At 44.7% G+C, this 23,569-nt stretch overlaps 2 protein-coding genes across 2 annotated transcripts; both read left to right on the top strand.

Moving 5' to 3' along the window:
* Positions 1-6,974: 6,974 nt before the first annotated feature.
* LOC104254079 (ovomucoid-like) lies at positions 6,975-17,755 on the top strand. The gene is given in 11 exon segments (XM_059825315.1): positions 6,975-7,011; positions 7,014-7,044; positions 12,373-12,433; positions 12,436-12,499; positions 13,493-13,512; positions 14,306-14,442; positions 14,956-15,013; positions 15,300-15,436; positions 16,017-16,077; positions 17,113-17,222; positions 17,710-17,755. Coding segments are annotated over 11 exon segments (762 nt in total).
* Positions 17,756-20,406: 2,651 nt separating this feature from the next.
* On the top strand, positions 20,407-21,885 carry LOC104263498 (ovomucoid). Its single transcript, XM_009820209.2, has 3 exons — positions 20,407-20,461; positions 21,302-21,318; positions 21,760-21,885. Exons 1-3 carry the CDS (start codon positions 20,407-20,409, stop codon positions 21,883-21,885), a joined length of 198 nt encoding a protein of 65 aa, XP_009818511.2.
* Positions 21,886-23,569: the final 1,684 nt, after the last annotated feature.

The following is a 23,569-nucleotide window of genomic DNA, read 5'->3' as shown; positions in this document are numbered from 1 at the left end:
GGATGTGGGGGGTGGTTTGCTCTCAAGAGCAGCACTTTCTTGCTGTGGGCTAGGAAGGGAAACTTGCTGCCTAGCTAAGAGGGGCCGCTGTCCTGGTTCCCATGGCTTGTGCAGACTGTCCCATGGAAGAGGCAGCAGCTGGTGTCAGGAAAGGTGATCCCAGCCTGTCTCCACTGAATTGACCTCAGTGCAGTGGGCTGTTATAGGATATAATCTACAGGAGGGGAATGTCAAGGTCCCTTCAGGGTCATAGATGGCAGAAGTGTCCACTCATGAAATATCTTGATTTATTAATGCAACAGAGTATCTCTGGGCCTGGTGGGCAGAAATCACCCCTGGGGTGGGGGACAGTCCTGGTACAGCCATTACTGCAGCTGCCTGCCTTCTAAAGCCAATCGGGAAGGAAAAGGATGCAGAGGTTTGCTTGTGAACAGTTTTAACTGACTATGTAGCAAGTCATAGGAAAGCGTTTCTGCCTGATAGTCATGTTTTGCCTACTTTTTTGAGGCCAAAGAGCTCAGGACCTGGTGATACAATTGCTGTCACTTTGGTGTCTGTATGGATGGCAGGGAGGTAGGGGGACCTGGGGGCTGCCCTTCATCTGTTGACAACCTAGCTACAGCCGCTACCGCTAACTCCACACCAGGTCACAAAAGCTATTGCAAGCCCAAAATTTCAGGGTTAAAGGATTTCTTCTGGACTACAGCTAGCGCCTCCCTGATTCAATGTCCCATTGTAGTTTACCAGAAAATAACACAATTATTTGGATCGGTTTGGAAAGTCACTCTTTGAATTGCTGCGCTAGATGAATAGGCTGAAGGCAAATGTTCCTGACTTGGAGATACTGTGGGTATTGTACGAGGGAATGAGGCCGTAGTACCTCTGTGCTATTAGAGTCTATGGCTGGCATGTACTTTTCAAGATGATTTGCAACTAACAATGGCTTATTGTAGTTTTCTTGGGTCTGTGTCCTAATGTAAATGTTCCGTTGGTTTATATAACCTTTTTGCCATTTTCTGTTAAGGTGTTTTTGCAGAACATGCTGCTTTAGTCTAGTTTTAAGTGTTTCTTGGTTGTCCTGAAGGAGAAGACGTGAATAATTTTTTTGTGGACTTTGGCAGACTTTCACTTGGCCTTAGCTCTGACCGCTGGATTTTGCACGCCTTTGCAGTAAAGCTGTCAAGGTCCAACTGAATGGCATTAGCTTGGCGCAGCCATGCCAAAGCCTCTTCTCTGGAGTTCATTGTGTGATGACACCAAAGGGAAACATGAACTTAAGGAGGCCAAAGTTGAGATTAAGTCAGAGCAGTCCAGGGAAGAAGCCAAAGTGGTCATTAGACATAGGTTTCCATGCAACATTCACCAGGAAGTTTCATGTAAAAGTACACGATGGAATAAATCACTAAAACTGGGACAGAAAATGGGAAAAGTCTGACATTGGAGTTTAAATATCCCCCAGGCTCGGGGGCGTTTTATGAAGCAATATAACTCTATAAAAGTAGGACAGCCTTCTTTTCAGGGACAGAGCTGTTTCCTGTGCCTTGGAGTTGTTTTTCAGCTGTTGCAGGGTTACTTACTGAGCATGTGTTAATTAGACAATTTCTTTCCACTTCTTGTTGATGAGGAAGCAATGGTCAGGCAAAGACAAGTACGTTCAAGGGAAGCATTGAATTTTTGTGGCTTAGGAGAGAGGTAGAACAATACCAAGTTTAAAGTGTCACTAAGAGACTTGAAAGGTGGTTTTAAGGTATGGCTGACTGAGCTGGATGCCTGCTTGGCCATAGATAGAGGAATGGCTGGATAGATACATAGAGATTCCTGTGTTGGGGAGCACCAAAAGATCATCTCATGAGCTCAGTGCTTGCTACACTGCCAATATATTCAGTAACTGTGTCCAGTGTGAGGGTGACAGACACTTTGGTGCTGCTTAGCCTACTGCTCCATCACTTCTCAGGTGCATAATGCTGCAGAGCCCCAAGGCTGACTTTCTTACTCATCTTGGGCAAAGCCTGAGCAGCTTCCATGTGGTCAGGTCACTCTTGAAGACCATTCAACTGTCATGCTATGAAAGCCTGTTTTTTAACTTGGAAAGAGGCGCTAAAAACATCAGGTGCGAGCCTGGATTTAGTCCTGCTTCACTGGACTATCATACTTGCACTCTTGCCATGAACAGAAATAGTTGCAGGTGCAGCCTTATATCCTCAGTCAAGAATGCAGTGAAGAAAAAATTGACTTTCCGGTGCCTGCTATGACTGCAACATCAGGTGTCTAAAATTTACTGCTGAAACGCAGCTGGTCTGGCTCCGCACGCTGCTTTACAGCCACTACTGCAGCCCTCCGGCTCTGGAGAGCAGGGACCGAGCTCCTGAGCAGCGCCAAGGGCTGACAAACTTCTACGTATTTCACACTGATGACGCTCCAGCCTCAGGATTCGTGACTTGTAAGTGCACTGGTACATATCACAGAGGCAATATTTTAAAAATATAAATGTCCTCTCTCCTTCCTTGTTTGTCTAACTTATCTTTATAGCCTTATCAATGTTTTCTGAGTCTACAGTCATTTTTCTTACAACACAAAGAGGAGGAAGAATGAGGTGGATCATTTAATTCTTGATTGATAAGTGGGATTGAGAAAACAATAATTAGTCTTTTTATATTGAGCCGAAAGATTTTTTTTTCTTCCACCATTTATCAGCATTGTTTATATCAGCATTCACCAATCTGTGACTTGAAAAAAAAAAAAACCCCAACTTTTCCTTCATAGTGTCTGTACCTAAACTTCATTCAAACACTTTACCAAAAAATCTATACCTTTCAAAATTATGTCTGCTGATAATTTGCCTTGGTTTAGCTTTTTTCATACGCTGCATTTGCTAGAGAGGCATGTGGATGGGCCAAAATACTCTTGTCACTCTCTTGAGGGGTGCTTGAGAATGACAAGGCTCATCCCACTGATTTTTTAAAACTGTTCTCTTTTCAGAAGAGTATTTAAATGATTTTTTTATCACTTTATATGTTTCTCAAAAAAAAGAAATCCAGAAATAATTATACAACTCATTGTATCGGTTGCACAGGTCTATTTAACTGGCTGTTAGCAAAAGAAATAGTTTGGGAACTGAAAAAAATCTCTTCAGACATCTCTATTTAAAGGAATATAATCCTGGTATCCACCCATTTCATCCATCAGTATATTCACACTCAGAAATGTTCATTCTCTTATTGTAATTTAATGTTTGATACAATTTTATTCCCAGGCTCTGGTTGTGTGCTCTCTGCTGATCAACGAGTAGATATGAAAAAAGCAGAAAGCAGTAGCGGAAGGGAGCCTGTCTCCAGCTGGCAGACATCCACTCAGCCTAGGAGGGTTTTCCAGATTTTCACCAGCTGAGGTGCAGCCCCGTAAGTTTAAACATACTGTGTATTTGCAAACAAAGAGCGTTCGCATAGTGTATTGCTTCCTGGCTATATTTAATGTATAAAAGCAAAACATTAATTTCATTCAAGCCCCCTGAAGAATGAGGAATCTTTGGAAATTTACTGCTTTAAACTCTTTTTTTTTTTCCTCTGTTCCTTTCAAGGCTTAGCTGTAGCACCTGCCCCAGGGGCATGGCTGAGGACAGCCAGTCAGGGCCCCCTGGCCAAGCGCCGGACCAGATCTGTGGCACAGATGGTTTCACTTACACCAACGAATGTGGGATCTGTGCCTATAATGTGTCAGTCTGATGGAACGAACATGCTTTCCGAGTGACAGTCCCCTAGCCCCTGGCCTGTCCCTGTGCTTTTCCAATTTATCCTCCTTTTCTCCCTCTCCACTTGCTGTTTGTGCCTGGGGGGAAATTGTGACGATTTAACAGAGAAAAGAAAATAGCTGGAGTGGAAATCCAAATTATGTAGCATATTCAGATGGCATAGGTTTGTTGACTGATAGGATTATAATAGTCAGAGATGGTAAAACCACTTCATTGTCTGTGGTTAACTTAAACAAACTCTCCTTCACTTGCATAATTTAGTAGTTTTATTTACATTCCCAGCATCCATCCCCCTTTGGGAAAATGGTCATACCGAGTCTCTAATGGCAGACTTTCTCTTCTTCAGGGAACATGGGACACCCAAGGACTTGGGAACAGCAGTCGTCCCACTGACTAAGAAGAAAGGCAAACCAAGAAGCAGCCTGAACTCCCATTGCTCTCTGTGGCAGCATCCCAAATAATGTCAGCCAGATGCTGAGCAGGCAGTGTACGGTTGGACGTAAGTGATGCATATACCTTCCGTTGACATTTTATTTGGCAGTGATTTAACGCTAGCTTCCTAGTACTGCTATTCTCCACAGGCTGCATTCAAATGTATGAAGAGAAGGATGGCAAAAAGATGCAAAATATGAGACAAGTAGCAGGAATATTTCTCTGCTATGCAAGCATGCACAAACAACCTTCTCTGATGGCATCGGGAAAGTGCAGCATAACCTGTTTCAAAACCTTTGCAGATATCAGTGCATTCGGCTCTCCTGAGACAAGAAGTTTTGTCAGGTTGCAAATGGGGTACAGTGCCTGAGTCAGGGCATGTAGGGGCCATATGATCATGTACCACATAGCAGTTGTCATACATGTACTAACATTTTAAGTAAATAACTGTATTACTTTGCTAGTGCAATAGTTTAGAGATGGTAGAAATCCTGCTGTCTACCTCATTGTCTGTGAAATAGTAAAATCCTGTAATTCAGCAGCATGCTACTTTCTGTCAGCACCAACGGTGTTTCACCCATGTCCAGCTGCAAAGAATCAGCCAGTGGTCTCATTAAAGCTCAGCTTTGCAGAATAAATTAAATCCTTTCCCTTTCTTTTGATGTTAATAATGAAGGAAGAAGTGTTCAGTGGTTATGATGCTGATAGTCCTTCAGCTATAGAAACACTTTCCATCCAGTTCCTCCTATTCCAGCCAAGTGTTCAAATTATAGCATCATGACGCATCCAGTGTCTTGCCCTATTCTCCCTCTCTTTCCCACCAGGGAGAGCAGTGGATTTTCCTTCTTAGCTTATTGCACCCTATCCCTCTGGAAGAAAATCCTTTATTGCCACTTTGTTTACAAGATCTTTCCTGAAAAGCAAACCATCATTCATCCCAAATCCCAGAGGTTACTGGTTTTCTTCTCATAAATGAAAGCAAGCACCTTCATCTGTCTCTTCCAAACATTGTTCCTGATACGAATTTTTGGTAGTTTTTTGGCTGATAAGGTGAAATCTAGGAACGTATCTTTGTCTGTTGCTCTACTTGTTCCTGTTCTCCATTGCCTCATCCCGTGGTTTCACCTGGAAAGAAAACTTTGCCTGGGGATGTGATACACTGATGTTTCTTGGAGCAGTTAACGGGCCGAGCGATGCCTCCAGGTTACCGTGGCAGCGATGGACTCGCACCTCTAGGAAGAGCTGCTTTCTCTCTCATACATGTTATTATCTGTGTATAAACTTCTGCAGCTCTAGCTCCCTCAAGGGAGGGCAGAGCCTCAGCTCACCCTGCCCTAAGCTTGCATGAAGCAGGTCCCAGATCCTGGCCAAAAGGGCTATGGAGCCACAGGCTGATGGGGATCTCACTCGCAGATCTGGGACTGGTCTGAAAGCCCCAAGTCCAAGACTTTGGCCATTTACTCAAGGAAATTCTTCCTCAGTTACCTACTACTCCAGATAGAATTCAGAAAAATCATTGTTCCAGTCCTCCTGACCTCTGATCAATAGCACAAATGGAAACTAACACTCGTGTACAGCCAGTCCACCCCAAAGTGTACAAACTTGGTGTGTTACTTGCCAGGAGGAGGGAGATGTAAACATTGAAGGTTAATTAGCCTCTTGTCGAGAACGCTTTGTGATCTATAGACTTGCCTGTCAATCTTATGAAACAGAACTGAGGGGAGTGAGCACTGAAGGCATGTTCCTATAATAAATTAATGAGATTTGGCAGCTCACTGTGAGGAGATGATCCCTGTCTTCATGGGAGACTGTAACCTGTCTCCTAGCCAGCTTTACCATAGCCTTAGTACTGTAGCTGCATCCGGGATGCTTATCCCTCTGTAAACAAGCTCTTGAATGCAGCTGTCCAGGGATCAAGCGATCTTCCTTGAGGCCTTCCTGTTCCTCTTTGCTGCTTGGTAGCATGCAGCAATTGCTCATCCCAACCATACTGAATTACTTTTCCCAGCTCTGCTAGTTAGTCAATTAAAATATCTTACTTCTGCCTATAAGCCTCTCTTGGCAATGACGCTCGTTGGTGGCTTGCGTAGCTGTCTGAAATCCAAGGGACACAGCCACGATCCCCCTGCCGTGTGCTATTCTGATGACATGCATGCTGCTAGACGACTGGTAGCTTGAAAATGCCTCATCTGCTGTCTTTTGGAGATGTGTTCAACTATTCCCCTGGTTTATATAACCTCAAAGCAATTTGCTTTCATGGCAGAACATGCTTATTCATTCTATTTTAACTGTGCATTGAACTATAGATAACGTCTCCTTGCAGATAAGAATCTATTGAATTTTTTTTTTCTACCTTTGGAAGACTTTCTCCTGACCCCAGCTCCTGAATGAGACTTTTCCAGCCTTAGCAGTGAAGTTGCCAGATTGACTTTCTCTTGCCAGGCAGCCATGAATGGTGTCAGTCCCAGGTTGGCTCCTACTTCCCCGCAGCCACCTCCTCGTTGTTCCTGCTTGGGCTGTGGCAAAGATGAAGTAAGCACTCAGTGATGCACAGCTGAGATCACTGAAGTGTCAGGAAAACTGATTAAACCAATGATTTCCTCTTCCTCTGACCATCTGCAGGATAACATCTCCTGCATTACCTCCAAACCACCTTCCCTGCAGTATGTTCACTCCAAAGAGCAATAGCCCGGGCCGTTGTCCAGCCAAATGTTCTGCTGTTTACTGACTCCTTTTTTCTGCTGCTCATTCTAACATTTTCCTGCTTTCACGTGAGTCACTCTTGCCCTCTGCAATGGAGCCCTGACCGAACGTCCTCGTTACCCAGAAACTGCCAGAGCTGGAGCACAGCACGAGCTGGTGAGGCGAGAAGTGAAGGTATGTCCTCAGAGCTGATGCTGATGACACCCGTGTCTGGTCCAGGCTGCAGCACAGCAGTGAAGTGGCTGCTGTTTTGGCAGCTGATTTTCTGTGGTGCAGATAACTTTGCTGTAGGTTTGAATGCTGATGATCTTCTGGGGAAGTGTTGTGATGGCAGGGGGCCTGGGCTGCTGCAGTAGTGGAGAGACTTTGAAATCATGGAGAGCTAATAACCTTCTCAAATTTGAATAGTTAAGTATGTTGGGTTTTTTTAACAATGATTACAATCTACTCTTTTTGTTGTACATGTTACTGGTAATCCCCTATAAAAATGTGCTGGGAGCTCTTTGTACCACTTACCGGTGGACTTTAGCAAAGGTGGTAGGAAAACTCTGAGGCTGCTCTGCTGGGTCATGGAGAAGTACTATGTTCCTTCATTAATAAAAACTATCCATAGGAGAAAGCATTATGTAAGCACCATATACACAAAATAATTCAGGTTGGAAAGAGCTCTCTAGAGGTCTCTAGCCCAACGCCTGCTCAAAATGAGGTCAAAGTCAGCTCAGGGTGCTCAAGCCCTTCCTTGTTCAGCTGGGTTTTCAATATCAGCAAGGAAGGACATGCATGGCCTCTCTGGTTCCTCTGCCACTGCTCGATCACCCTTGTGGCAAAGAGTAATTCCTCATATTTGGTCAGAATTTAATCCTTTTGCTGTGCAGCTCTGAGAAGACTCTGGCTCTGTCTTCTCTATAATCCCATCAGGGAGCTGCAGATAGCAATGTGGTTGCCCGTAGCCATCTCTTCTCCAGGCTGAGGAAGCCCAGCTCCTTCAGTTTACCCTGAACGCCCTGTGCTCCAGCTCCTGACCAGCTTGGTGGCCTCTGCTGGACTTGTTCCCATGTGTCAATATCTGTCCTTGCGGTGGGGCTAAGTACATTTAATTCATTGTGTAAGTAATGTGAAACCATGTTAGTGTTCACCTGCAGGGTACAAAGTTCTGCACATGCTCTTATTAGTTTAGGGAAACATTCACCGGCATTACCTGAATCAAGCTCTATTTAATAAGTTCATAAACACATGGATATGTTTTCATATCAGTATATTTTAATCGTATCAGTGACTTTGTTTGCTTTATTGCTTAGTTCAAACGGTGCCTTCGGGCACTAGGTGAGAGGCCATTTGTTCTGTATTGGTTTCCCCAGGCGCGTGGCTCAGTACAAATAGTTATTGGCCACACTGCGGCCAAAAGAAAGACAAAGATGGAAACTGGAGTCTGAATTGTATTTAGCAGGCATTTTGGAGTGATTAGAGGCCATTTCATGAAACAACTACAACTAATTATTGTTATTTCCCACTTTTACAACAGTGATTTGTTAATTAAATAGTGTAACAAAACCCAGGAATGTTTGCGAAAGTGTGTTAAATAATTTGACATTCATTTATCAGTGTATTACTTACACTGAGAAGTTGCATATCCACGAAGAAAATTTCCCAACATCAGTTTTGATTCTTCCAGAGAATATGAAACCGATACCGGCAAAAACCATAATGGGAAATGTAAAACAAGAAATTCCATGGGTTAAGTGAGAGAGGATGTTGCATAATGGCCAAATCCTGCCCTGGTGTCAGCCCGCAGACCCTCTGGTGTTCAGGACCATAACATGTGGTACCCCGAGGTGCGGCACTGCCTCTGCAGGTCTCTGCCCTCGTGCTGGCTTCTGCACACAAGAGGATTTTCCTTTAGCCGAATGGTCATTAGCCATATGCTGCATCTGACTTTGAGGATTAGAAGACCGTAATGAAGTGGATTACAGTACGAGATCAGTGGCAGGATTGCAGACCAAATCCTCTTTTTGACTGTTCTTCCAGGAGTGGATAAGAACTGAGCAACCTGTCCCACAGCATGAGCTTAGCCAACTGTGGGATTTTTCCATGCTGTTATCAGAGGCAGGATAATCTGGATCTGTAACCCCGAGTGGGGAGGCTGTGGGCATTGGCTGGCTGGATGCTGTGCCTGAGTCTGAAACCTGGTGATTTCTGGGTGTCATTTTTGTGGCTTGCCTGGAGAGGGCACCTGAGTGCCTCAGGGGAGACCAGTGTTCCCCAGTCAGCACTTAATTGTCAGACTTCAGTCTCCCTGGAGTGTCTGTAGGTGAGAGAGTAAAGGAATGGATCACAGAATCACTACAGTTGGAAAAGACCTGTAAGATCAAGTCCAACCATCAACCAACACCACCATGCCCACTAAACCATGTCCCACAATGCCATGTCCACATGTTCCTCGAACACCTCCAGTGATGGTGACTCCACCACCTCCCTGGGCAGCCTGTTCCAGTGCTTCACCACTCTCAGTAAAGACATTTTTCCTAATATCCAGCCTAAACCTCCCACGGTGCAACTTGAGGCCACTTCCTCTTGTCCTGTCACTCATCACTTGGGAGAAGAGACCAACACCCACCTCTCTGCAACCCCCTTTCAGGTAGTTGTAGAGAGCGATGAGGTCTCCCCTCAGCCTCCTCTTCTCCAGGCTGAACAACCCCAGTTCCCTCAGCCGCTCCTCATCAGACTTGTGCTCCAGACCCCTCACCAGCTTCGTCGCCCTTCTCTGGACACGCTCCAGCACCTCAATGTCCTCCTTGTAGTGAGGGGCCCAAAACTGAACACAGCATTCGAGGTGCGGCCTCACCAGCGCCGAGTACAGAGGCACGATCCCCTCCCTGCTCCCGCTGCCCACACTATTTCTGATACAGGCCAGGATGCCGTTGGCCTTCTTGGCCACCTGGGCACACTGCTGGCTCATCTTCAGCCGGCTGTCAACCAGCACCCCCAGGTCCTTTTCTGCTGAGCAGCTTTCCAGCCACTCGTCCCCAAGCCTGTAGCGTTGCATGGGGTTGTTGTGACCCAAGTGCAGGACCCGGCACTTGGCCTTGTTGAACCTCATCCAATTGGCCTGGGCCCATCGATCCAGTCTGTCCAGATCCCTCTGCAGAGCCTTCTGACCCTCGAGCAGATCAACACTCCCACCCAACTTGGTGTCGTCTGCAAACTTGCTGAGGGAGCACTCATCCCCTCATCCAGATCGTCGATAAATATATTAAACAAGACCGGCCCCAAAACTGAGCCCTGGGGGACTCCGCTTGTGACCGGCTGCCAACTGGATCTCACTCCATTCACCACAACTCTCTGGGCTCGGCTATCCAGCCAGTTTTTTACCCAGGAAAGAGTGCACATGTCTAAGCCATGAGCTGCCAGCTTCTCCAGGAGAATACTGTGGGAGACAGTGTCTAAGGCTTTACTAAAGTCCAGGCAGACCAGGTAGATCTGCTGAATATCAGAGGGGTGTTGTGGTGGTTGGAAGAAATCGGGGTTGCTCACGGCCAGTAAGTGCCAGACCCAGTGCTGAACCAATTAGTTGCAGTGGAAGATTTTTTCTCTGGTGTGTACAGGCAGCACATACCAGCCTTTGGCAGGAGAGAGGTTGGTCCTGCCAAGGGGACAGCACCGTCCGGGGCAGGGAGCAGCCTGGAGCAGCAGCATGTGGGACCAGGCAGGAGGCAACCTGTCAGAAGCTGCCAGGTCGGGGCTGGGAAGGCTGGCAAGGATCAGTCGCAGGGGTCTCGCTGACTGGCTGGAGAAGGCAGTGGCAAAGTTCATATTTGACCCAGAAAGATGTACCTCCCTCCAACTGCGCAGAGACTGTACGTGTGAACTGATGAAGGTGACAAGCGTGGCGTTTGCCAGCAGCCTCAGCATGCTCCTGTACACGCTCAGGGAAAAGTATTTGGCTTCCAGAGACGCCATCCACAAGGCCCATTAGGGCAATACATCTTGAAGATGTGCCAGATCTGCCTAAAATATTCATGCATGCTCCCTGTAATTTATGGAAACAAATCGAGCAGCATAATTATTTTAGTGCGTCTCCCTGTGAAGAAACCCATCTCTCTTAGGTAAAAATGTAACTTCTGTGTTCGCACAGCCACGCTGTGGCCTTCAGAACATGCCAGTGCCCAGGATAGGTGATTCCGTGCACTATATAATTTATACAATTAAGGATCAAAGTGTACCTTTTAGACCACTGTGGTGTATCAGACATCAACACAATTGCTTGGGCTAATTTTCAATTATTTCAGCTGAATTTCATTTGATTAATGGGTGGTGCCTTGTTTCTTCAAGGGAGCACCTGTAAAGCATCTTTTGCTCTGCAGCTCCCACAGTGCTGAAGTCTATCTAAGCACAACCCTTAGCTCCCATGACCAAAAAAACCCAGGTATGCTTGCCATTTCGGACCTGTGAAAGGGATCATAGTGAGAAACTTAGGTTAAAGGCAGAACCCACCCCTGCAAAACTACATCTATTAAAACAGCAGAGGTCCAGACCTCCTCCTAGGAAGAAGCAATTTGGAGATGGCACGAAGGCTGGAGGTGCGAGACAAGACAGGAAAATTGGGACAGGCTCTATGTTTTAAGTATCATTTTCTAAAATATCTGTAGGGGGAAAGGACCTGCTGTACTTTCAAGCACAGTTGGTGCTATGTAAATAGGTTCTTAAACCTTCAGTGTCTTTTGTTCTTAAGATGGCTTGGCGGAACACTTGAATCGTTCGGTGTGTTTAACTGTGACTAGGTCTGTAAATAAGTGCTCCCTGCTGATAAGGTTCAAGTGACATTTTTAGTGGCATTTGACAGAATTTAGCCTGCTTTCACATCTTCTACTGGGCTCTTCTATACCCAGGCAGAGAAACTGTCAAGAAGCCCTTTCTTTTATCAAACCAGTGCTAAATACCATTAGCTTCACAGGTTAGACACAGTCCTGCCAGACTCACCTGACAAAGCTTAACCAGTTCTGCTGATGGCAAAGCCACACCTGACCCGTGTTCATACATGGTGGTGAATATCTAGGAATGCGGGGAAAACCCCCCCCAAAACCAGAAAGGAAAGCAGAGACTCTTAGCCTGATCTGCAAACAGGGTAGTACTGCATGCTCTGCCTAAGCTGCTCCGTGATGGGAGATGGTGCTCTGCAGAGACGAACGAAGGACCTGCTGTTTAGTCCCCTCAATATTTTGTGCTCCTTACATTTCTACTAGAATCCTAAAGAGGTTTCTTTTGTCTAAAAGATTGTTTGTTTGGTTTTGACCACTGAGAACATGTGATACTTGTCTAAAGCTATTAACCAGATGTCCAGCCAAAATCAATTGCCTAGCAGGCGCGGACCATTACCTGAAAGTCAAGACCTCAATAAATATTACCAGCCTTATTGTACTGGTGACAGATTCTGCTGGTTGTTTTATGTTACAGTTGAACAGTTTAGACATTGCATTTGTATATATTTGTAGTCAGCCTTGGAGAGACCATCGCACAAGCGGTGCAGGAGCAGGCAGCCTGCAGACTCAAGAAATACTTCCACCATGACCACGGCGGGTGTTTTTGTGCTCCTCTCCTTTGCGCTTTGCTGCTTCCCAGGTGAGTAACTCTCAAGGCACTGCAGAGGCTTCATGTCCGAATCCCTGCTGTCTTTAAATGGATAAGAGAGTGGCTTCAAAGAGAGAAAATCTCCTACAAAGAGCTAGGCTGCCTCAGTATGTTGGCATCACGTAGGATGCAGGAGCGGATTTCAGGACAGTCTTAAATGGATCACTGTTGTAGCTGGTTGTCTGTCATAAATACAAATAACTGCAAGTGGAGTTCTGTGCTGGTAACTAGTGATACGCTTTTTACGCTGTTGTTTTAACTGTAATGCTGCTTACGCTTGTTGTTGTACAATTACAGCAAATAGATAAATACTTGAACCAAGGCCGTAACGAGGTGGTCAGACCTCCAGTAAGCAGTCACAAAAATATTGTAATGGTACAAGCAAGTTCTTTACAGTAGCCTGGCAACTTTCCTGCAACACTTTTGCTGCTAATGGGGAAACAAGAGATGAAAACAAGCCAGAGTCTGATGTTCTCACTGCATATTTACATCTGATGGAATTACAAAGTCAAAGTCAATTTTTTTTCACACTCAGCTTCTTTAAAATGCATATTCCTGACAACAGATGCTGTATGTATTTGCTTATACTGTAGGTGACTATTTGCATTTGCATTTATCTGTATTGACTCAGGTTTCTTTTCAGATATGTAACAGCAGCTCTTTAGGGTCAAAACGGATGTGTAAAAAGATAAGGAAGGAAAAACTATTCTATTTTCAATTAGTAAGTCTGTCTATCTCAAAATAAAAAAGAACAAAGCTATTCAAAAACATGTTTCATCACAGCCAGCAATAAGCAACGCTATATGCTTATCAACATAGAAAAAAAAAAATCATACATAGTTTATTTAGTTCAGGAAACTAGTCACTGGAAATCATTCAGTTTTGTCCTGTGTATAGGAATTTTACATCCAGATTTCCAGCTTTAAATGAGGTCTTATCATGTTGGCTTTGTTTCACACTTTCTGCCTCTCTTTTCTTTTCCAGATGCTGCCTTTGGGGTTGAGGTGAGTGGAAGATTTCTTTCTGTCGCTTTTCTCAGGTATGTGGCCTGGTAAAGACATAACCAAAGGAATGGGAAAAACCTCAGCCCTGTAGATGCTTAGCTGTTTTTCACCTAGCATGAAATTAGTGTCACTATAATCAGATTCTACAATGTAAAACATTACTTTATACTGTTCTTGGCTCTACGTCTATGCCGTATGTTGATAATGTAGTAGCAGTAATGATACAAAATTTTTGGATGAATTAATTTTTCACCAACTTTAAACTGTCTAAGCTTTAAGCTGATCATATATGACTGGCTCTAAACTGATAGCAATAGACTGTGGTACCAGAACCTACCCGAAGACAGCCCACTGAAAGAATAAAATACTATGAAACACTCCAGCTTCCACGCACCAGGTCACTAGAGTTGCTCCTCTGAAAAAAACATGATCAGTGTGTTGAGAATGAAAGAGTAATAACAGAAGTGCCATGGAGGGGCTACAAGAATATAAGAATGAGGGACCAATGGATAGTTGTTGTAAAATGATGCTAAGTGAGCATGAGAGACCACCACTGATTTACCCCATCTGGGGGGCTGCATGGCTGTAGCCCTCTCCTCCTCCTCCTCTCCTGCTGTGTGGGGATGTCTCTGCAGGAAGGATTCACCTGTTACCAGATTGACCCACCAGCACAAGCTTGTGCTGTGGTGGTAAAAATCCACTGCAGGTTGTATCTGGTCACTGTCTCATGCAAAATGAGACTTGTGAATGTAAAATGTCTTCTCCACCCTGTTGCTGTATGTTCCTTTGGCAGGTGGACTGCAGTACGTATCCCAACACTACAAATGAGGAAGGCAAAGAGGTGTTGGTCTGCACCAAGATCCTCAGCCCTATCTGCGGTACCAATGGAGTCACCTACAGCAATGAGTGCCTGCTCTGTGCCTACAACGTGTACGTACTGCATAGAGGATCTCGGGTATCAATGCTTAGGACTCCTGGCAGCACCATTTTTCAACAAAGAGTGATCTGTCATATGTCACTTGTGTCCATTCCTTCAAAATGAGCTTGGGTGTCACTGCATGGCACTCCGTTGCCTGGACATCGCTTTAGTCACCGCGTCTCTCTCTTGCTGGTGTCACTTATTCAGTTTTTTCTTCTCCAGCTCAAGGATCAGTCAGATGACAGCCCCTAGGGCACATCTCATCACAGCAAAGCAGAGCAAAAAGATGGAGAGATGGTCTGCTCTGAACTGCCCAAAATGGTCCTAAAGCTCTCAGGGTCTTTACGTCCTTGCCAGCCACTCAGTGCTATCTGGTTAGGGAGGATGGCACTACCTTCTCAAAAAAATATATATAAGCCTGACTGATAGTCAGCTTTCCCTTGTATTAGTCATGTATTTCCAGCACCTAGGATGTAGCAAGATGTCTTTGCTGAACTTCCTAATATTTTTCTTTCCCTCTCCAGAGAATATGGAACCAATGTCAGCAAAGACCACGATGGAGAATGCAAGGACGTCATCCCTGTAAGTGAAACCAAGGGCAAAACAAGGGGAATGTCCTGCTCTGAGTGGCCAAAGCTGCTTATTGACTCCCCCAAGAAATAATTCAAACACTAATTAAGAGGACATATGAAATGTCAGAATCTTGCATTGGTCATCTTCAAAGTGAACTGTCATGATAGTGACACAGAGACAAGCATTTTTTCTGCTGTGGTGGTATCCTAGGTGGCCCAACAGACACACGCAGTAGATCGACTTGCTTCTTATAAGTAAGCCTTCACCAGTGCTTTGTTATGTGTCCCCTCAACAGGTGGGCTGCAGTAGATATCCCAACACGACCAATGAGGAAGGCAAAACGGTGTTGCTCTGCAACAAAGACCTCAGCCCTGTCTGTGGTACCGATGGGGTCACCTACGACAACGAGTGCCTGCTGTGTGCCCATAACATGTGAGTACTGCCTGTGCAGAGCTCTCCTGTGAGGGACAACAAGTGCTTAGCACTCCTGGCAGCTGTTCTTCTGAATATCAGGACTTCTACCAAGAACTTTCCTGTAAGGCGCTTGGACTTTGACCCTCCTCTTTCCCTGGTAATTAGACCCTGTTTTCCTTTGTGATTAGAAGGAAAACTGTGCCTTTGATCTAGAGAGAGAAGCAGAGGGCTGGGTGGGGTTCCAACATAGGACAGAATACTTCTCTTAAATAAGTTAAAAGGGTCTATGTGGCAGATGCTGCCTTTCAGAGGACAACTACTAACCTAAGGTGCATCTACATTGTCACACAACATAGCTCCTAGTTCGTGCTAACACCCTGGACCCTCCCTTGTCCTTCACATCATGCTATAAAACAGCACTTCAGCAGGCTGTGGCACCACCTGAGCTGGTATCTAGAGCCATGTGGACACAGCCTAAGCTGGGTATCTCCTGTATTCTGTATGTTGTACTTGAGGCTGATCAGCATTGCTGGGACATGGGGTTCAGCAGAGCAGGTTGCTTGCAGAGCTCTCTAACGTGGGTGTCTTCCCTTCCCAGAGAGTCTGGAACCAGTGTTGGCAAGCAGTACGATGGTGAATGTAAGAAGGAAATTGCTACAGTAAGTGAACTGCATGATGAGGGATGGGGTTTCAGTCCCGCTGATGTCAGAGGAAACATTGCCAGTGCCTGCAGCAGCCAGCAGCATCCTACAGCAGCATCCTACAGGAGTGTGCCTGCTGCTGTGCTTCAGCACAGGGAAGATTTTGCTTTCTCCACACGTAATACACATTATCTGCGCTAATGTCAGAAAAGGAAGAGGGTGACTGCACAGGAAGGGATCAGTAAAAGAGTAGTAGCAGAAATAATCCATCAGGGCAGAACTGAGAATTAGAACAGAGAATGGCTTTTGGGGTCAGACCAATGGTCCATCAAGCCCATGGTGGCTTGATGCAGAGCCTGCTCTTAGCAGGGGTTGTGAGGATTGTGTAGGAGAGAGTAAGAGTAGAATGAGTATGTATGGGACTTCTACTCTTCCAACCTCCAGCTATTTTCAGGTGATGGACCTCAGCTAGGTGCGATTTCTGTATAATCAGTAAGCCTCGATGGATTTCTCCTCCATGAAATTCCTCAGCCTCTTCCTGGACCCATATACATTTTTTGCACTACGATACCTCTCAGCAAGTGTAGCACCCATTGCACAAAGAAACAAAATTCCACTCTCACAATATCTAGTTAAATGCTGATCTTCCCATTTTAAGACTATGGGAGAGATACTGGACGCTTATACAGGCGTCAGCACCTACATTTCTCCAGACTCCAGTGTTTTTCCATTTAATTTCCTGGCCAGGTTGGGAACATGGTGCAATGTGATCATGAGCGTGGCATGTTCACCAAATGAACTGCTGCTGCTTAGAAATGCTGTGGTCAGGTTATGATATACATCTCTTCAAACAGGAAATTATGATCTATTTTTATATTATTAAATTCTTCTGGCATAGGAAAAACTGACACCTCAGTTTATATCAGATTGTGCAAGGAAGTTAATTACTTTTAGTTAGATCATTATCATTATCACTGCAGCTGTAGCTAGGGGTTCAAGCCCTTCTGCTATAGATTCCTTCATATCCTTCACATTAGACTTTTTTTTTTGCAGGTTGACTGCAGTGACTACCCTAAACCTGTCTGCTCGCTTGAGTACATGCCTCACTGTGGCTCTGACAACAAAACATACAGCAATAAGTGTAACTTCTGCAATGCAGTCATGTACGTACAAACATGGATCACATTCGTGTTATCAGTTGCCTCCTACAGGCACAAGTTTGCACAGTTGCCACTTTCTTGTTTGCTGACCAGTGTTGATTAGGGATTTGGGGCAGAAGAGAATATCAGCCATCATGCCAACCATTCATTTTTTTTCATTAGGACATACAAAGATCTATGCCTGGTTTGTTAGTGTGAATGGTTTGAAGACCATTAAACTTAATAGAGTTTTTTTCTGCATGTTGCAAAAAAAAAAAAAAAAATTTGAAGTTTCATTATAGTTCCCAAAAATATTTTCAGTCTTAAGAATGGGTTAAACGATTTCACTCATCTCTTAATAATCAAATAGCTAATGGGACTCTGAGTTTGCAAGTTCTATGGCTCTGAGGCAGGATCCTGTCTGACACCATCTCTAGGAGCCAAGCAATAGATCAGATTATAATAGGCAGGACTCTGTGTCCAATCCATTTTTTCCTCTCCTTGTTTTCAGGGACAGCAATGGGACTCTCACTTTAAGCCATTTTGGAAAATGTTGAGTATCGGTGCTGAGAGAATTCACCACAGGATCCCCACTGGCAAATCCCAGCTAAAGAACTCACCTTGGTTCATCTCGCCCTGTGGAGAACTCAGCTCACTCCTGGTTTTCTTTCTCAATAAACTAAATCAGCAACGTATCTTTGTCTTGTTTCATGTGTTGTCTCATGAAACATTTTCTTCTGGCTTTTTGAATGATGATGCCAGTCTGAATAGGTTATGTGCTCATAGCTCTGGGATATAACAAGAACATCTTGCTCCCCTCCGTGTCATAAAAGGCAGAAAATTAAATACAGATGCATAAACCTCAGAGCTGTGTGGCTTTGCACATAAATGATAGTCAACCTACATTAGTGTTTAGACCCTTTTAGACATTTGACATTGTAAAGCGCTGAAATACCGCTCTGAAGCAATGACACTAGCTGATCTCTCCTAAGGTATTTCTGGTGTGCTTTCCCCATGCAGGCATCATCAGCCAAAGTGGTTTGGACTGTGGTGGTGTCTGCACCAAGAGCTGATCCCTGGCCTCCTGAGCACAGACCTCACCTGAAATACAGCACTCTGCAAGGGCAGTCTGTTAGCAAAGCCCATATTTTTCAGACACGTGAGTGGGCCCTGCTTATTTGTCTAGGTCCTCCAAATGACTTATTTCTAGGTTTTTCTTGTCTTGAAATTGTCCTTTAACAACCTCCAAGTGTTTTAAGATAAATGCCCTCCTAGGGATGGTTCCTACTCTTGCCTACTTGTCTTCTCTCTTAGTCTTTAATAACATAATACTCTTTGCCAGCCCAAGGAGTATTTCAGCAGTGTTTCACAATCCAAGGACAAAGTCTCCTTCTGCTTTTTGAGAGTGTGACCTGTCATTGGCATATTGTCCACAAAATTTATATTGCTTTGTCCTCTGTTGGAGTATTGAATTGGTGTTTTTTTGATCCACACAAGAGAAACATAAATAAATTGGGCATATCCCTTCTAAAAAGTAATATCTCCCATATGCATTTCTTCTGGGAGCCAAAGGGAGGGGGGTGCTTGTTTTCCTTGATGGAATGAGGTCGTCAAAAAAAGTGACGCTTTGGTGGTAAAACAAAGGGCTCATGTTGAGATGGGCAGATGGATGAAGCAGCAATTTCCAGATTGGGCTCAACTTTTCTAGGATCTAGGCTAAGGTCTCACATCATTCTGTCATCATCAGACTATTAGTCCATTACTGCAAAACTAACCCACAATGCTAATGGCTTTTAGGGGAAATAACTATTGCAAATTCTTTGCATATGCCCATAAAAGTTGCTCCATCTCTTGTCCAGTCAATGTCTGGGACACTCTCTTGTTTACCTTTCCAGTTCACTGTTTTTCTAGTTTCACTATAACTTAACGATGCTTTACTGGGATGAAACATGAAAATAAAAGTAGAGACTTTCCACTCTGGAAGAAGTTCATTCAATGTTTTGCTCATGAAAAAGCACTGCATGTAAATAGGCACTGATAGGTGCACACAGAGAAAATCTGACAGCAGTTGCTGCTTAGGTTTGAGCAGTTGCTCTTTTGCCTGCAGGAATTTTCTATGCTCCATCATAGAATCATATAGGTTGGAAAAGACCTTTAATATCAATCAAGCCCAACGTTAACCTAGCACTGCTAAGCCCACCACTAAACCATGTCCCTAAGTGCCTCATCCACATGTCTTTTAAATACCTCCAGGGATGATGACTCAACCACCTCCCTGGGCAGCCTGTTCCAGTGTCTGACAATCCTTTCAGTGGAGAAGTTTTCCCTAATATCCAATCTAAATGTCCCCTGGCACAACTTGTGGCCATTTCCTCTTGTCCTATCACTCCTCACTTGGGAGAAGAGACCAACACCCACCTCACCACAACCCCCTTTCAGGCAGTTGCAGAGAGCGATGAGGTCTCCCCTCAGCCTCCTCTTCTCCAGACTAAACAACCCCAGCTCCCTCAGCCGCTCCTCATAAGACTTGTGCTCCAGACCCCTCACCAGCTCCGTCGCCCTTCTCTGGACACGGTCCAGCCCCTCAATGTCTTTCTTGGAGTGAGGGGCCCAAAACTGAACACAGTATTCGAGGTGCGGCCTCACCAGCACCGAGTCCAGGGGCACGATCACCTCCCTGCTCCTGCTGCCCACACCATTTCTGATACCGGCCAGGATGCCGTTGGCCTTCTTGGCCACCTGGGCACACTGCTGGCTCATATTCAGCCGGCTGTTGACCAACACCCCCAGGTCCTTTTCTGTGGGGGAGCTTTCCTGCCACTCGTCCCCAAGCCTGTAGCGTTGCATGGGGTTGTTGTGACCTGACAGAAGGTTCAGAAGGAACCTGTCACATATTTCACTTGAAATAATGACACAGAGGGTACATCTAACATATCTAAACTTCTTGTGACTCCTGTTGATGAAGAAGCAGTCTTCCTGGCTTACAGCACGGCTTACATCTGTCCAGATTGCCACTCTGACAAAAGACCAGGAATGTTACTTCAGAATAAGGGTGAATAAGCCAAATATGAATGTGCGCGCGCGCGCACACACACACACACACACATGCACATGTACATATAAGCGTGGTTACCACCTGAGGGCAGAATTTAGGCTACGTTTACAGAGCAAAATACAGGCTCCGCTGCAGACAGACACTTCAGCCACCATGAAGACGGCAAGCGTGTTGCTGCTGTTTGCGCTAGCCCTTTGCTGCATCCCAGGTGAGTAGCTTTATTGCCTCCTGCTCTGCCTTTGAGTAAGCACTGGCTGTCTTTAAAACCACACAAACATCCTCAGACTGGAAAGAACTTCATTCTACAAGGACTTATTTACTCCTAGAAAGATAGTGTTGAAAAGACTTGACATCAAAGACTATCACTTATGGGGTAATATTTTAGCAACAGAACTGAGTGGGTAAGAACAACTGTGGGAACAGCTCTACTCTCAGCACTAGTTTATGCATAATGAAAGAAGTGACATGTACGTGGTACAACCCAGAGACTCAGACATCCAGTATTTAACCTCTGAAATGTTGCAGGAACACAGATTATTTTACTGAATGAAAGCGAACGTTTCTTGTAGTCATCCTGAACTGAGATGCAATTTGAGAGCCTGAACAGTTGTAGAAGCTTTATAAAAGTTACATCTCACTAAATACTCCTCTTATTTAAGAACATTCACGGTAATGCAGATAAGATGCTGCCTCTGTGTACTTGCCAGTTTTATGACCCTGTTTACCTCAATAACTTGCTTAGCTTTGAGTACATGTCCTGCTCCATCCTTTGAACGATGGAAAATGCCTTTCTTTTCTTTCATTTTGTACACCCTTTTCCATCTTGGCTGTAACCCCCATTAAACAAAATTATACTACAGAATCAACATTGTAAACATACAATATGGCACAAAATTTTGCCTTAAAATCCTTTTGTCTAAGAAGTAATTTGCTAACAAACAGTGAATTGAAAGTTGCGTATTCAGGGCATGCATTCACAGATTTTAACTCTAACAGAACCCATGAATTGCATTTGTATCATATTTTCTTCTTTTTTTCTTTTTTCCAGATATTGACGCACTGCAGGTAAGGGACAGATCTCTCTATTTCCCATCATTTCTTTCCTTAAAGCGGTTTCTGTATAAGTCCTTACTAATCACATTGTGATTGAGCATTTGAAAATCCTGAGTCATCCAGCTGTCTGAACAATATTTACCACATATATTATTGGGTGAAATTGCCATTTTCATCTGATGATAGTTTCAACAAGTAGTACAGTATACAGTTTGTGTCCAAGTTATTGTCAAAGTGACTGCAGCAGCATTTCTGATGGTTACAGAGGCTCTACATTGCTGGAAGCAATGTATCACTGTACTCCTGCCCTGTCCCGGGGCTTTTTCTCAGCATCTGCTTCTGGCCAGTACTGGGGGACCTCAGGGTGTGTGTGTGGGGGTCTCCTAATGTCACCTTTCTTACATATCTGTTGTTGAGAGCTTTTTTGTGAACATAGATTGCATCTATCCACAGGGCTACTGCAGTGACTACGTGGCACCCAGACATTTCTGTACTATGGAGTACATCCCACACTGTGGGTCCGATGGTGTAACATACGGCAATAAATGCTTATTCTGCAATGCATTCCTGTATGTATGATAAAAAATCTCTTCACTAACTAAATGGCGAACAAACTTAGCTTACTCTAACAAATCAGTCTTGGAGACTTGTTGGAGAAGTAAAGTCCTTTTATTTTGTTTTTACCTGTTCTCTTCCTAGCAAGGGTCAGTTTTTTATTGGGAGAATTTGCCAGGAACTCATTTCTTTCAGGTATAGAGAGATAACATTTAGTATAGTTCTTCATTTCCCTCTCAAGTATATTGCTGAAGAGCTTTCTTCCAGCAAACAAAGTCTATTTCCTACAGACTATTTGTTCTCCTTTCAAATTAAGTCTTTATCTTGTTTTTGAATGTTAATAATAAGAGAAAATAGCTGGAATAGTGTTCAGAAGTTTTCTGTTTTGTTTAAGTTCCTCTATGTTACACCCTTCACCAGAGAGAGAGACAAACAGTAAAAGCCCAGATGTTCTGTCTCTGAGGTAGTGATTTCTTTCTCCGCAGGAAAAGCCGTCGGACTCTTCGCTTGAGAGGTCTTCGAGTGTGTTAACTTCTCTGCAGGGTTCAGCTCAGAAAGAGGGATCCTCCTTGGCAATGATGTTCCCCATGGCAGATGCTCCCCTAAAGCCTTTTTTCCTGAACCTTGAAAGCTCCTGATTAATCTTGAAACCTCTGCTTAATAAAAAAAGCCATGAGCATTTATGTCTTGCATTAATAATATGTCTCATTCTGTTTTTACTTAAGATGTTGTGTGATTACATCACCACAACAATCCTGGGATGTGGGTATTAACGGGCAAATTACAGGGAGAGGGAATACATTGTTCTGATCTACAAAGAAATCAACCCCAACTGCAAAGGCAATGGGTAGATCTTGAGGGCACGTGCCTTCATCCAGCTTTCCAAAAGAAAACCAGGGCTGGAGATGCATCCCGGTGCAATGCTCCAATCGATTTATTCTGCAGAGGCCATCTTGGACAGACACTGTCTGCTTAGGTGAGAGGAACTGTCTCCCTCCCTGGCCGCGCGGTCAAATACCTGCGGCCTCACCCCTGCGGTACTGTATGGTAGACTTCGGCAGCATGGAGGGGCCCCAAGCAAACCTGAACATGAACATAATTGGAGACAGTCCCAAGACTGTTGGGGGTGTTTTGTGGCTGCTTTGCAAAAGCCATGGACACACAGAGGGTCTTGCTGGCACCGGGAGCTGCTCATTCCTGCTTCAGTTTCCAGGTTTAGCCCCAATTTCTTATGCCCACAAGAGAAGGGGTGAAGAAGGGCAGTTCCCGGCTGCATCTCCCCCCCTTGCAAGCAGGGTTGGAAACACACCTTTAGGTGAGAGAAGCCCTTTTGCAATCTGCTCTGCCTCCCAAAGCAACGGGACAGGGTGTTTTCTCTAGGCAGGCAGATACCTGGCTGCCCTCCTTCATGTTTACAACGTTCATCGGTGCGGGGTATTGCAGAAAACCAGTGGGCAGTCAGTCCTAACAGACCTGATGTTCGGAGGACTGCTAGCAAGCGCTACCGCAGCCCGTTTCTGCACCTCACCCACCACTTAGCTGCTGCTTGTAGGTAATTACGTCGACTGTCGCTTGTAGAGGATCCTTTGAGATTCTTCGGCCTCTGGAAATCTCAGCTGATGAAAGGAAGGGCTCAGAGTCATAGCGTTAATTTATTACTCATTAACAGCAAAGCGCTGGCAGTGTGGCGTGCTGTACAGGCAGTAGT

This window comes from Gavia stellata, chromosome 16 (genome assembly GCF_030936135.1).
Source record: "Gavia stellata isolate bGavSte3 chromosome 16, bGavSte3.hap2, whole genome shotgun sequence".
Lineage (NCBI taxonomy): Eukaryota > Metazoa > Chordata > Aves > Gaviiformes > Gaviidae > Gavia > Gavia stellata.
This window is presented reverse-complemented; position numbering and strand designations above follow the sequence as displayed.